The sequence below is a fragment of the Lissotriton vulgaris genome, chromosome 4_1 (assembly GCF_964263255.1).
Source record: "Lissotriton vulgaris chromosome 4_1, aLisVul1.2, whole genome shotgun sequence".
In the NCBI taxonomy this organism is placed as follows: Eukaryota; Metazoa; Chordata; class Amphibia; order Caudata; family Salamandridae; genus Lissotriton; species Lissotriton vulgaris.
In genome coordinates this window covers 355313550-355328024 of record NC_141691.1, presented here as the reverse complement: position 1 = coordinate 355328024, position 14475 = coordinate 355313550, and the positions used below count along the sequence as shown (strand labels likewise).

At 41.2% G+C, this 14475-nt stretch overlaps 1 protein-coding gene across 1 annotated transcript in view; it reads left to right on the top strand.

The window, feature by feature from the left end:
• LOC147718744 (UAP56-interacting factor-like) overlaps positions 1-14475 on the top strand; it is a 443554-nt gene that overhangs the window by 128448 nt on the left and 300631 nt on the right. Inside the window, exon 5 of the mRNA XM_086918731.1 lies at positions 1021-1096. Coding sequence (XP_086774857.1) covers positions 1021-1096 — 76 coding nt within the window. The remainder of the gene's footprint in view (positions 1-1020; positions 1097-14475) is intronic.

The following is a 14475-nucleotide window of genomic DNA, read 5'->3' as shown; positions in this document are numbered from 1 at the left end:
TAGGAAAGAAGTGCACTGGATAAAACTGTCTGTTTTTTATCCCTACAAATGGCATCAACTAACTGTTTGCTCTGCTAAAGTCACTGTCTTCCCAGCTTTGAGGCACATGCAGTCAGCATTTTTGGCTTTTTTTTTTTTAAGTAGCCCGTTTTTTCTTATTTTATTTCTGCTGTCAGCCTACTTCTGTAGTAGGGGATCACTGTGTATAGTCCTAATCTAGTGAATAGTCCCGCCCATGTGCGTGGACACCGGAGCAATCAAAAATAATCTCTTAAATTGTCCTCAGTGCAGACTGCTGCAGCTGGCACAGGTAGCCGCCGCTAATGGAGGGACTGCTATGTATTCTATGCACAGATATGAATTCAGCAGCCCACATGCCTCGAACCGAATATGCTACTTACCAGTATGCATCTGTTCTTGGCATGTAGGGCTGCTGACATTCATATCGCCCGCCCTCCTCCCCGGCGCCTGTAGCGGCTGCAGCACTCAGAATTACTCTTAGCATGGTCATCACTTACAGTACTACACTCCATCTCTGCCACAATGGCAAAAAACAATCTGGGGATGGAGAGGATGCCCATGCGCACTGTAGTCCGGGGTAGGAGGCACCTATCTTGTGATACTTCGAAGACTCTTCCAGGACAACAATGTGCAATCATCAGGACCCAACACTAGGCGGCGATCTTTGCACAGATATGAATGTCAGCGGCCCTACATGCCAAGAACAGATGCATACTGGGAAGTAGAATATTAGTCTTCAGCTGACCGGTCCCTAGTCTGTGAGATGCATTCGTACAGTTTCAGTTTTTATGTTCATTTCTAGATTTTTCCATTGAGTGTTAAAGTTTTAGATTTCTTTAACCGAACAGGCTTTTATTTTAATAAATATGCCACAAATTTTAATCGGCAAGCAAACATTTACTAACCCATTTGAATGAATACTATTTTCTTGTACTTTCAGATCTTGTTTTGATTCTTGTTACAGTAACTACAAATATGCTAATGTTTTCCTAATATTAGAGCTGAAACAAGAGGACGATCTCTTCAGCCTTTTCACAAGATTCAGAGACGATCTACATTCAACTTGGGCAGAATGGTCAGTTCTGTTATATTCTTGTAGCAGTTATTGTGATAGTAATTTATGCTCATTTCCAATATTCCAGATGTTTATGGAAGCTGCTTTCTTTCACAATGTTGAATTATCATTTTTGAAATACAACATATTTGCTTGTTTCATTTCATATAAAGACCTGGGAACACCACAGTGCATTACTTGTTTCTCCTTAATGCTACATAAAGAACAGCAAGCATTTACATTAGAAAAGACAAAGTAGAGTGCCTCTCTTGATCTTGTTGTAACCCTGTGTGTTCCATAGTAGTTCTATTTCTGTGCTGTTTCTTGGAGAGCCTATACTTTGCTGTCCTAGCGTGTTTGCCTTGGTTGTTTACCTACAGAATCATTCACAAAATGATATCTGTGTGCAGTTGTATCATGTGCTTTGCCTTGGATGTGAATTTCCGATGAATTGCTAGGCCTCTGCCTATTTACAGGACCTAATTCAAAGTTCTTTTTTCTGTGACTAAGCGTGCTTAAGTATAGGAAATTCATAAGAAACTTTCATTCAGTGGCATAAAATACATTTGTATCTGAAACAGACAATTAGTTATAGATTCCTTACCTTGTGAATTACCCCCAGGCGTCAGACTGGATCCGGAGAGTTTTTTCGTCAGCAGTACCCCTGCGCATCAAAAGGTGGCGACGGTCGGCTCCGTGTTCATCGTTGGCGTCTTAGTTGCCGGGATGATGTTGCGGCAGCTACTTAGATGTCGCCCTCGCGTGCTGACGTCAGTTCTTTCTGAGCGGTGCCTCCGCTCACTTTTTGACTGACTTTTTTTATCAACTTTTGTTGACCCTGTTTTGAGTCTCGGCTCCCGGTGCGCGTAGGGATGCCCGGTTTTAAGGCTTGTGGTTCCTGCCGACGGTAGATGTCGGGGAAAGATCCGCACCACATGTGCCTGTTTTGCCTGGAACACAACCATGACTCCAAGTCGCGTTCCGACTGCCGGACCATGAATCCAAAGTGTTTGCTGGAGCGGTCCTGAAAGCATCTCGAATCGCCACCTCATCTCATCCTCATCCTCCCTTTGAACCCTGTTTTCTTTCTTGCCATCACCTCTGCATGCATGTTGCAATACAAATGTTTTAGCTGGACTTCTCCATGTAGTGTATGTCTTAAGTTAGCATTTGCAGCACCATTTTATATTCAGCTGCCCTTTTGAGCCATGATCAAAACTAACTGCGGTCTCACTCGGTTTGCTTTTGCTGAAAGCAGCTGCAATAGTTTTTCTCCAAGGCTAAGCTTTGCTGTGCTAATGAATACTCTGCTTTTGTCAGTACATACCTTTCCCATTAAATAGGCCTGCTCCCACCCTTAGAGCGGTGGGCACAGACAGAGTGACCTTGGTGGTGAGGTAGCATGTACCCCGTCGCAAGACCTAAACTCATCCTTATGTATCTCTTTTGTTCACCAGCTACCAACTGGACATTTCCAGTCTGTGCGTGTCTTTATTGGTTCTGCAATGTACATTCTATATCGCCATGCTTGCTCAAGTCAGTCCGTTTGCAGCAATCCAAGGAGGCTGGTCAGACCGGACTCCACTAGAGTGTACCTGAATAAAATATCTTTGGTTTGTACTCTCTACTGTCTGACCATCTCTTCATTTGTGGGGAAGGCTGCGAGGTGGTTGCGAGTGACCCAGGTGACCCTAATCTGGTCACTTCTTTAATCTTCTAACCCTTTTTTTCTTGCTGTTCATCTGGACAAAGTAGTCCTCCGTACTAGGCCTTTTTTTCTGCCCAAAGTGGTTACCTCTTTCCACATAGGTCAGACCATCACATTGCCTACCTTCTTCCCACTTCCACACCCTTCCAAAGAGGAGAGACCACCTTCTGGACCCAAAACACTTGCTGTCTTTCTACCTTGACCTCAGTAAAGATTTTCGGGTGCATGATCAACTCTTAGTGGGGTATGTGGGTGCCAAGAAATGTGGGGCAGTTCACAAACGTACCATCTCTCGATGGGTTGACCTGTCCGTTAAGCTATTCTTTGGCTACAAAACCTCCAGTACTACTGTGCGCCCACTCTACCAGGGCGACGGCAGCCATTACTGATTTGGGATGTGGAATCACCTGACTTAAAAATCTGCCAGGCAGCCACGTGGGCATCCTTGCACACGTTTACATGGCATTACTGCCTGGACATCCATGTTCGGAGAGATGGCTTTTTTGGCCATTCTGTTCTCCAGGACTTACTGGTGTGAACTTTGTTCGCAGACCCTACTCTGGGGTTTGTATTGCTGGGGTATCGATTCTAAGGTAATAGATCTTTAACTAATACTCTCTTTTAGATGACCAAGTTACTTGTCTTCGGTAACGATGTGTCTGTAAGACACATTTATTAGTTATAGATTCCTTACTGCCCCACCCATCCTCCTCGTTCCGCGAACTGACTTCTAGGGAAAGGGACACCCTTGCAGGGCCCTAGTGTGTGCACCAGTGATCAGTGTCTTGCATGGCTCTGCGCTTCTGGCGTGGAAGGTAGTGTCAGAACTGACGTCAGCGCGCAGGGTGGAGTCTATGTAGACGCCGCCACGTTATCCAAGATGACTGAAAGTCAACCGACGCCACCTACCGACGCGCAGGGGTACTGCTAAGAGAAAATTTCTCCTGATCTAGTCTGACGTCTGGGGGTAATTCTAAGGTAAGGAATCTATAACTTATATATGTCTTTCACAGATACATCGTTACAGAAGGTAAGTAATTTGTTAATCACAGACGCACATTATACATTAACAATTAATCATTTGTGTGTAGCGTAAATATATGTACTGGATGATACATGAGACAAAGCGCATATTAAGGTGTAGGAGTTGCACATAGTCTTTAATAGAGATTATATGCGAAGACTGTAGCTAGGAGAAACGCAAAGTTGGGTTTTAAAACATAAAACAGTGCTCGGATGGTCCTTTATTAATACTAAAAAAAACCTGTTTATCAGCCTCATAACAGACTGGGAAAAAACTAAGTTCTGAATCCATGTCTTACATTTTACATGCAGGTTCTTGATGCTGGTTCACAGCTCACTGTGCTGTATTAGAAGGAATGGAAATTATGAACAGCAGCAGTCTTTTGAGGGATCAAGTTCAGTTGGGCTAGTACCTGACAAACGCATAGCCATGTTCTTCACTAGTCCCTTTGCCTGAATCCACTTCCTAAGAGGGATTTTATCACTAAGAGGATTCCCTCGTGGAACTGAAGCCAGAGTTACGGTCGAGATATTAGTTGCATTAAGATTCTCTCCTCTTCTTTTAGTTTTATTTTTTGCTTTGGCTTGGCCTTTTCTCTTCTGCACCCTAAACGTTTAGCTGTATATGCATCTCTTGGTGATATTCCTAATAATATAGCTCCATCCTTATCTCCATCATCTTCATCTGTGGCATCCATAGTACATACGGGCCTAAACCCAACTCTACTAAAAGAGACAATGTCCTTAACCGAGCCTAGTAGTACTATAATAAATACTGTACCAAGCTTTGCCTCAATGATCCCCCCCAGTTATAGCCTCATCTGCAATTAATGCAATTGACTCGTCAGTGCCATCAACTTTTGGAGACCGAGAGGCCGCCATTTCACCTCTTGATATTATTTTACAGACGCTAACGGATCCTCGACAGGAGGCACAAGAACACTTTTTGCAGTTGAGGGATGATAACAGCAAGTTGCGAAATTCCTTGCAAGAGATGACTAATAAACTGGGAGGGATCACTCAGGAGATTGAGGATTTACAGCAAAGTGTGGTTGGCATAGAAGAAGCAGCTGTCCGTACAGAGACCATGGCGAACCAACATGATGCACAGATTATGAGCCTACATATAAAACTGGAAGATATGGAGAACCGCCAAAGGAGACAAAACATGAGGCTCTCCGGTATACCGGAATGAGCAGAAGGGTCAGACTCTAGGGCCTACGTTGTCAAACTGTTCCAGAAGGCGTTCCCAGACTTATCAGATTGGGACTGGGACTCACAACTCCAAAGAGCCCATAGACTGCCTCTAACCCAAAGGAACAAAGAAAGCAAATTCCCTCGCCCTCTTCTTATTTACTTAGGGAATTTTTTATTAAGACAGGCAGTCTCATTGAAAGCACGACCTAACTCTCCTGTTGTAATAGAGATTTTCTCTTTTTTCGTGCGATCCGATCTAAGCAAGGCAACGATGGATAGACGGTGGAAGCTTCGTAAACTTATAGATCCATTCAAATATCTGGGGGGGCAAGTGTTCCTACAGGAACCAGCCCGCCTTAAAGTAATCAAGGGTGGTCATACGTATTTCTTCACAGATGAGAGGAAAGCCGAGATTGCGCTCTCTAAATTAGCCTAGCATATTGTAGGATATATTAGAAATCTACAGAGCATTTATTCCATATCCTCTGATACTAGGCTAGGTATATTTTCTCTTTCCTTTTGGTGTAATATGTCGATTTATCTATTTAGAGGTGAATTGTAGTTTAGTATCTACCTCAAGAGGGTTAGATATGCTATCTCTCATCTTTGGAATTTTGTTTTTTCCTTCTCCTGTTCTTTAATGCTTTTCTCTTAAATTACAGGACTTCTTTACGATTTATTAAACTGGTACAGAAATCTCTTCCTTTTCTACCAGTTTTTTTTTTTTTTTTTTAGTAATGCAGGGAGGGCCTCCGTGCTGCTCCTCTGCTAGGCTGCCTAAACAGCGGCAGAAGATTACAGAGGGGTGTTCCCCCCCCCCCCCCCCCCCCCCCCCTTTGAGGGACAAGTGGGATAGGGCGGGCATGCTGGGTCTTCAGGCGGGTGGTTTTATGAGGGGGATACAATTTTTGAAAAAAACATGAGAATGAGATTTGTTAAAATTGATAGGAGGGAGATAATTATTTTTGGGGGCAGAATGGGAAAAGTTGATACATTTTTTAAATGTTTCGGTTGAGATGTCTAGCCTGTAATGTTGCGGGCCTCAATAGTAAGAATAAGAGACGACTCGTCCAAGAGGAGCTAAAAATGTATAATCCACATCTAGTTTTATTATCAGAGACCCATATCTCTCACAATGATAGAAAGCTACTGGGGAAACTTGATTATGACGTAATAACCTTATCAATATTAAATTCCTCAATCAGAGGGATCGCTATTCTTAAAGACAAGCGACTTAGAGTAGAAACTCTTAAAACTGCTCTAGACAAGGGGGAAGATGGGCCATAGCTCAACTAATCGTGGAAAACTGTAAATATTTTGTGTTGCTTATGGACCAAATTTAGATGATTATTTTATTTTTGATCGGTTAAATATGGAATTATTAGAATGGGAAGGGGAACTTGTTATCATGGGAGATTCTAATTGTATAATGGATTATGATTTGGATACTACTAGGCGAGGTGCCTTTCAACGAATGCGTAAATCATGAGCTGCTGTTTCAGAAATAGGGCGCATTCATAACATAAAGGATATCTGGCTAACAATTTACCCTAACACAGCTGGATATACATATTACTCTGCACCCCATAAACTATGCTCCCGCATAGACATGGCCTGGGCCTCAGACAGGACATTGGATACTAGCTCTATTGAGATGTCCACGGGTCACTTCAGACCATAATCCTATTCTCCTTGCTTTTAATATTTCACAAAAAAATCAGTATCCCAGGTTATTTTCTTTTTCAAGGTTTTTATTATCAGATACAGAGTTTATATCACAACTTAATAAACATCTTACAGAATTTATTGAAATAAATCTCAACTCTACCTCATTTATCATAGTCTGGGATGCCTGTAAGGCCAGTATAAGGGGGTTTACGCAACAATTTGTTTTAAGACAGAACTTGGAGCGCCGAAAAATAACTAAAATCATGGTCTTTAACATTCTATCACTAGAAAATCAACTGGCTGAAGCTTTACATCAAGGTTCCCAAAATGTTGTTGAACTGGGTTTAACTTTAGTGAATCTTAGATCTGCCATGAAAACAATAGTTCGAGAAAAAAGTAGTGCTAAATTACATAAATATCAAGTATCCCAATATGAGAGCGGCGATAAATTCTTGAGTACAAAGTTGCTGACGATAAAGCTAATACCTTAATTAAAACTTTAAAAGGGCCTAATACCATTTGTAACCAGCCAGTACAAATACTGGAGCAATTTGTTAACTTCTACAGAACTTTATATACCCCTGAAAACCATCCTGGCCCGGCTACTATACAAGAGTATCTGGATATCAATATTTAAAAAAATAGAGGAATAGTAGGTTTAGACCAACTGTCTGAAAACATTAATATGACCGAGATTAGGCTTGCAATTTTCTCCTTACCTTCGGGGAAAGCCGCTGGGGAGGACACTACCATTGGAAGTATATAAAATCTGCATTGACGAGTTACTACCCCTTTTCTGCCAGGTATTTAGGTCTATCGGTGAGAATGGAAAGGCCCCGAGCTCTTGGAACATCGCCAAGATGTTTTTTTTTCTGAAAAAGGGCAAACCTGCTGAGGAGTGTGGGTCATATAGACCCATTTCACTCATTAACACGGATGCCAAAGTATTTGCCAAAGTTTTGGCTACACGACTGGCTCCATTTATTCCGAAACTAGTCAATCCTCAATAACATGGATTTGTTATGTGTAGGGATACAACAGCCCATGTAAACATGGCCATAACTGCGTTTGACATAGCAGAGATTGGTTCCACCCCACTCGGTATGATATTCCTGGATGTTGAGAAAGCTTTCTACCGAGTGGGGTGGGATTATCTCTGGGCAGTAATGACAACCTTTGGCTTTAATGGCCAGTATTTAAGATGGATACAGGCTATATGCGATCACCCAACTGTGAGAATTAGCTACGCTGGCATGATGTCTTCTAACTTCACAATATCTCGGGGCACTCGGCAAGGGTGGCCTCTGTCACCCTTGCTGTTCACGCTCTCAATGGAACCATTTCTCTATGCTCTACAGATACAGTCTCGAATAACACCTTTTAAATTTGGCCCTCACTCAATAATCACAGCTTATGCTGATGATATTGCCATATACTCCACATATGTGGTAGAGGCTTTACAGGGGATAACTGATGAAGCCAATACATTTGGGGCGGTGTCTGGACACAAACTAAATGTAAATAAAACACTAATAATAGTGAACTATAAACCACCGGCACCTATACAAGGGATCTGTAGGGCAGCCACATATCTGGGTGTAAAAATTTCATCTAAAATAAGTGAGATAACTACACTAAATTATGAGGCTTTATTAAAAGAAATTTCCCTCTTACTAAAAAAATGGCATACGGTTGCATTGAATGTTATTGGGCGGATCAATTTAATCGAAATGAAGGTACTTCCCAAATTTCTTTATTTATTCCAGTCTATCCCGCTATGTCTTAATAATTCTTTTTTTAAAAGGCTTGATGGGATACTTAGTAGTTTTATTTGGGGATATCTGAAAGCGCGCCGGTCGATGGCTTTACTCAAGCTCTCTTTGGATAAAGGTGGGCTTAATTTCCCCGATAAACTATATTTTTTCTCAGCTTTTCTTGGTCGCCTGTGTAGCTTATTTAACTCAGATAACCAGTTCAATTTTCATATATTCATGTTGGATTCTGACTCTAATATGTTCTTAGCGAGAGTAAATGACCCCAATTACTTTAAAAGGGTGAAATTCAAGACCGCCAGAGATACAGTTAAGATTTGGTTTATGATTTTGGCTATGTGTAAAACCTCTTTCTTCCACCCTAAACTTTTATTATGGGGCAATCCGGGATTTCCTGGAATCTTTAATGATGGAATGGCTAATATATGGACTGCTTGTGGAATTAAAACTTAAGGGGATCTATATGGTATCAATGTTTTTTTTGGATTTCGAGACACTTCAAATTCTATACAATCTGACGGAAGCTATGCGATTCAAATATATGCAAATTCATGATTATTTTATACACAAGATGAAGGTATGGGAAATCGTAGATTCAGATATATGCAACTGCTTTTACCCACCTAAGAACAAGTCTCTAATTAGCGAAGGTTATAAATGCCTTAATTCTTATAAAACTAATGATTGTCTGAAACTCGCGGAGAAATGGAGTATAAAGCTGGGCTCCAATATAACCGCTAATAAGATTTCCGCTTCTCTCTGCAGGATTAATAATCTAGTACAATATTTGAGTTTAAGATTACAACAATATAAAACCACATGTTTTTTATATCGTACACCAGAAAGGATTTTCAAGTGGTCCATGAATAATCTTCCAAGCGATAGGTCTAAATGTTCTAAATGCGATCTGGTGGCGGCTGATTTGGAGCACATGCTATTCTCTTGTCCAGTGCTGACTGAGTTTTGGTCAGACCTGGACAAGGTGCTGAAACAAACTCGCAGATTTCCTTCTCTCACTGCACCAATGGTACTATTAGATATACAAACATTTAATATTCCGCAGAAAGATCTAGTAACCATTTTAATGTCATGTCACACTCATTCTATCCTGTTAGGACTAAACGAACACGGTCTATCTGGGTGCACCGCTAGGTACCATCAAAATCTTAGTCTGTTCAGAACTGTGCGGCCCGACTACTTATGGATATTCCTAAACGTAGCTCTGCTAAGGCGGCACTGCAAGCTCAACACTGGCTGCCGGTGCAGGAAAGGGTCTGGTTCAAGGCCATGTGTATGGTCCATAAGTCAACCAATAACAATGGCCCGGCCCTTCTACGCCCCATGTTTCTACACCATCAGATCCCTCGATGTCTCAGAGCTAACCACAAAAACCTGCTGATAGTCCCCAGGGTCAAACGGACACGTATGGGTGGCCGACGTTTTTCATTTCATGCAGCCAAATTTTGGAATCAGCTCCCAGACTGTATCTGGCTGGAATCCAACCAGCTTGCCTTCAGGAAACTGTTGAAGACCTTTCTGTTTCAGTGATCGGTGATTACTTGTTTAGGTCTAAGGCGCTGGGATGCCTCCGGGTAGCCATGCACTATACAAGCATGTACTCATTCATTCATTCATGTGCTAAATTGACTGTCGCTCGAGTATGGATATCCCCGAAATCGCCCCCCATATCATAGAATGGTGGTCTCTGGTCAAAGAAATCTACACTATGGAGTCTGCTTTAGCTAAAATAAGAGGAGTGCGATCATTAGCAAAATTGGATAAAAGTTTGGGGTACTTTTTATTTAAATTGTTCAGTAATATCACAAACTAATTGTAAAAATTCTCTCTTCTGTTTAATTTTCACTGGACTTATAATTGATTGTTTTTTGTTTTTTCTCTGCAACGTTGAAAGTACTTATGTGTAATGAAGCCATTCCTATTCTGCTTTGTTTCTCTCTCCTTCACACTCTTCCTCTCTTAAATCTAACTGTATGTTTCAATTGTATTTTTTTTCTTGTGTTAATGAAAAATGTTTTTAAAAAAAAAAGGAAATTATGAACCGCAATTAATAAAACTATTGTATCAAAAACAGTGATCTAAATAACATGTCATCTGCATGTTACCTAGAGTGCTTTGCTGGAGACACATTAACCCTTATACTACTTTATGCTTCAAAACTGTGACTAAACAAAACACAGATCTCTCCAGTAAGTGCTTTTAACCACCAGAGTTTTCTTACCATTAATATTATTCCTTGACATTTGCTATGCACACAAAGCTCACTGCAGCACGTTCTTTAACCCCATAAAATATTTTATAATACATACTTTGTAAACAATTAAGCCAGAACAGATGTTCTATCATTTCTCCTTGGTGGCAATTTTTGTGACCGTTTAGAAAGACAAATGTAGAAGATGACTGTCAGACCGCTTTTCAGGACGCAGCCCTGTGCAACTTTACCCCCTTTTTGTTGCCCACTTTAATCCCCCAATTTATGGGTTACCAAAATAGTGTTTCCAATTCCAGAACTGCTCATGACATTACAAGTTATGAGCAGTGAGTCTCTGCTCACCAAGCAATCTTGCTTTTCTGGCTCTTCTATATCTTTCCTTTCCTCAATGGATCACAAACAAAAGCTCTCATCGTTACTTTTGACCTACGGGCTACTTGTCTGCGCTACTCTGGCTAAGAATATTTGTTTTAGGGTTTGTTTGTACAGCACTACTAATCACCTGTGTTACTTTCCTGTGCTTATCTGACCTATGTCCTCTGGTACTTCTCCCTCTGATCTTGACACAGCTCTTCCTCTTTCAACAAAGTTTCCCCTTTATTTTGTACTGCTGTACCCTTTTCCTCTACTGAATCCTCTGCTTCTGCAATCCACCCCTCAGTATAATTTATTTATAATGCTTAACAATCTTCCCTTTTAGCACTAGAGATGATAGAGCTTAGTCTTGCTTATAGTACTCAATCTGTTATTCTCTCCTTCTATGGAGGGAGAGTGAATCATTCATTAGCGGAAAAGGAACTTAGTGTGCAGACCACATAAGTTGTCTGGAGTAAATCTTAACCCACAGACATCTAGCCATTTTGCCTATTCTGCCTAAACCACTCTGATTTCTATATTTGTGGTGATATCCAGTCACCTGCTCTCCCTCTGTCCTCAGATTATCTGGACTTCAAGATTTAGGTGCCTTTATATTTCTCTTGCCAGCCTCATTACCCTCCAGCGTACTCGTGTGTTTCTGCCCTTGAATTCACCAAGGTTTTCTCCAGAACCTGTGTGCTTTTTCCTAATACTAGACCACTTCTGTCTTAATTCTTCTTCAATTTAGTCCTTGGATCTTGCTGCAGGCCTCTCCAGCTGTCCTTATCCTAATATTCACACAAAACAAGAGAGCCTTCCGTAGCTCTCTTTACTCAGATTATAGACCCAAAAAGAGAAGGACAGAACAGCTGCCTATAAACGACCGCTGGGAAAAGGATGCTATCCATGTGCGTTTAAAACATGTGCATAAGGGGTATGCAACACAGAGGAAAGTAAAGACTAATATATGCCAAAACCTTTAGTAAAAGCCCAGAGTTTTCTTAAGACTGCCCTTACCCACTATGTAGTGGCATGCTTCAGCATATGGCTCTAACAACACTCTGTTGCAGACCAACACTGGTGGAGCGCTTGTTTGTTTTGAAAGGAGAAAAGAGATAAAAAGAAGTCATTCGAAAGAGGGATCCATAATGCAGTAAGTTATTATTTTAAAACAACCTCAGTCTGTACCTATATACTTACTTTTAACTCTGCCGAGTGGGACCATTAATAAATAAGTTTTTGGTATATAGGAGGAGTTAAATCTCCATTATCCCATCTGCTTGAACTGACATGTTTCAGCCAATCTCAAATGCCCTTGTGGGTCACTGGCCTTCCTCAGGATACTGATCCCTCGTGGATCATCAAAATCTTACCCGTTACAATTTACACAATAGTAAAATAGGTCTTACTTTATACTTGTAAGTAACCACACTTGCATTGCGTACCTATAAAAAATAAGGTAACATAGTAAATTACTCCCTCTTGACAATTGCACAAGTTATTCCGCCTTTACACAAGGTTCTGTTCCCTTGAATCAAACTTCTATGCACACCAGTGTGGTAGAAAAATGCCAAAAATCACCATTAAAAAAACACCCAGCGCTATGTGGACAGTGGAACTCCCACGTTAAAAATTCAAGCAACAAATATTAGTATAGTAAGATCATCACTCTTACCTGAGTTACATTATTTTTTCTCCCATCTTGGGGCCAAATTGTGAATGCCTGTAGTGCAACACTGCAAAAGAACATATCTTTTAAAAATGGGCTGCATACATTTGTCTAATCCTCTCTTGAACGTGTTGTGTGTCATTTTAATTGTTACTGAAAGTATCTTCAATATTCTGTCCCCAAGGATATATGATTTGAACTGTCTTCTGTGGCATGTGCAATTTACAGAGAATGACATGCCCCTAATGCACTCAAAGGAGCATGCTGTCCCCATGTTATCTGGTAATAGTAAGCTGTAGGGAGCTCTCTGTAAATCACTCACCCCTGTTATTTTCCTTACAGGAAGTGAGCCAAAATGTCTCCATTAAAGGTTACCTCGTCCAATCCTTATTAGTCAGTGTCCTGTTTTGTTCAACCGTACAGACCAGCAAGATTACCTCGTCCAATCCTTTTAGTTATTTACTCATATCTGTCCAATCGTGCCCCGATCCTCCCATTAACTTCCTTCATCAAGGGTCGGTGTCTCCAACCCGTCCAACTCACGCCCTCCGACGATGCAAGTTTGTTGACGCAGGATCATGATGTAGATCCTGTTGTTGTCCCGTAGTCCAGAACTACCGGGCTCAAGTGTGTGTTCGAGATAGTATGTGGTTTGAGTATTTCTATGTATATTAAATGTGGTCATATTGGAATGGTGGTGTGCTCGCAATCAAGGGTTAAGGAATGCCTAAATCTAATGGTAAATTAATTCAAATGTGTGGCCTGAAGTAAAAAAGGCATTCTATTTATGTTAAAAGTTTACATGACACACTCTCTTTTAATATGTAAACTAACGGAAACATGGCTCTATTATTGCTGTTCGGACTGTCAAAACAACTTAGTAAATTAATTCTCATGTATGTTCTATGCCACGACGCTCGTATGGCATTCTCATCATGTCATAAGTTTAAAAGACATTCACTCTCATCAGATGTTATTGAGCTAAAATGTGGCTCCATTATTCCTTTTTGCGATAAGTGTCAGTGCCATGTCTGACCCCTCTCGAAGTCACCAGCAGAGATCTAGACTATTTTTTTACCCTAATAGTTAATTCATTGTGTGGTGTGGTGTATGAATCACTGTTCATATGAGAGTGCTGTTGCCATCACGAGTCTAAAAGCGTGGACTCTGCCATGCCAAATCCCATCAACAGGATTTTATCTTCCACCTACACATCTATTCATTGAATGAGCATCGCTTTCCTCGTGAGTCGGGTTATGTACCAACTTTTCCTAATCCTAATGCATGGCCAAACCTCATCTCTTGACTTTCTTTCAATAATATGCAGCTTTGAGTGTCTGTTCTCTCCAACTGAATCTAGCCAAGGCCCTCCCTGGTCTGCCTCAGTGCCATCTGTAAGTCTCATGACATTCCTATCATTGATGTAGGTATTATCCTATTGAAATATCCACTCTCAGACCTGTATTGTCCAAGCTGCTCAATTTTGACTCCTCCTTCCATGGCAAATTGCTTGCCATGGAAGGAGGAGTCAAAATCTTTGTAACGAGCTACTCCCTTCTACTGCAATTCCTGCACGTCTGAAACAGATACATGTGCTTTGCCATTACTGAATTACCCGCAATGCCTTGTGCACAAAAAGTGTCTACATGTACATTCCTTCACCTGTGCTGCTCTTTACAACATGCCTTCTCTACTTAAGGGCAGTTGGGAGGGCTGCTGGAGACCAGGACGCAAAGTGGGCTGGTTAAGATAAAGGGATTGCTCAGAGCCCTTAGT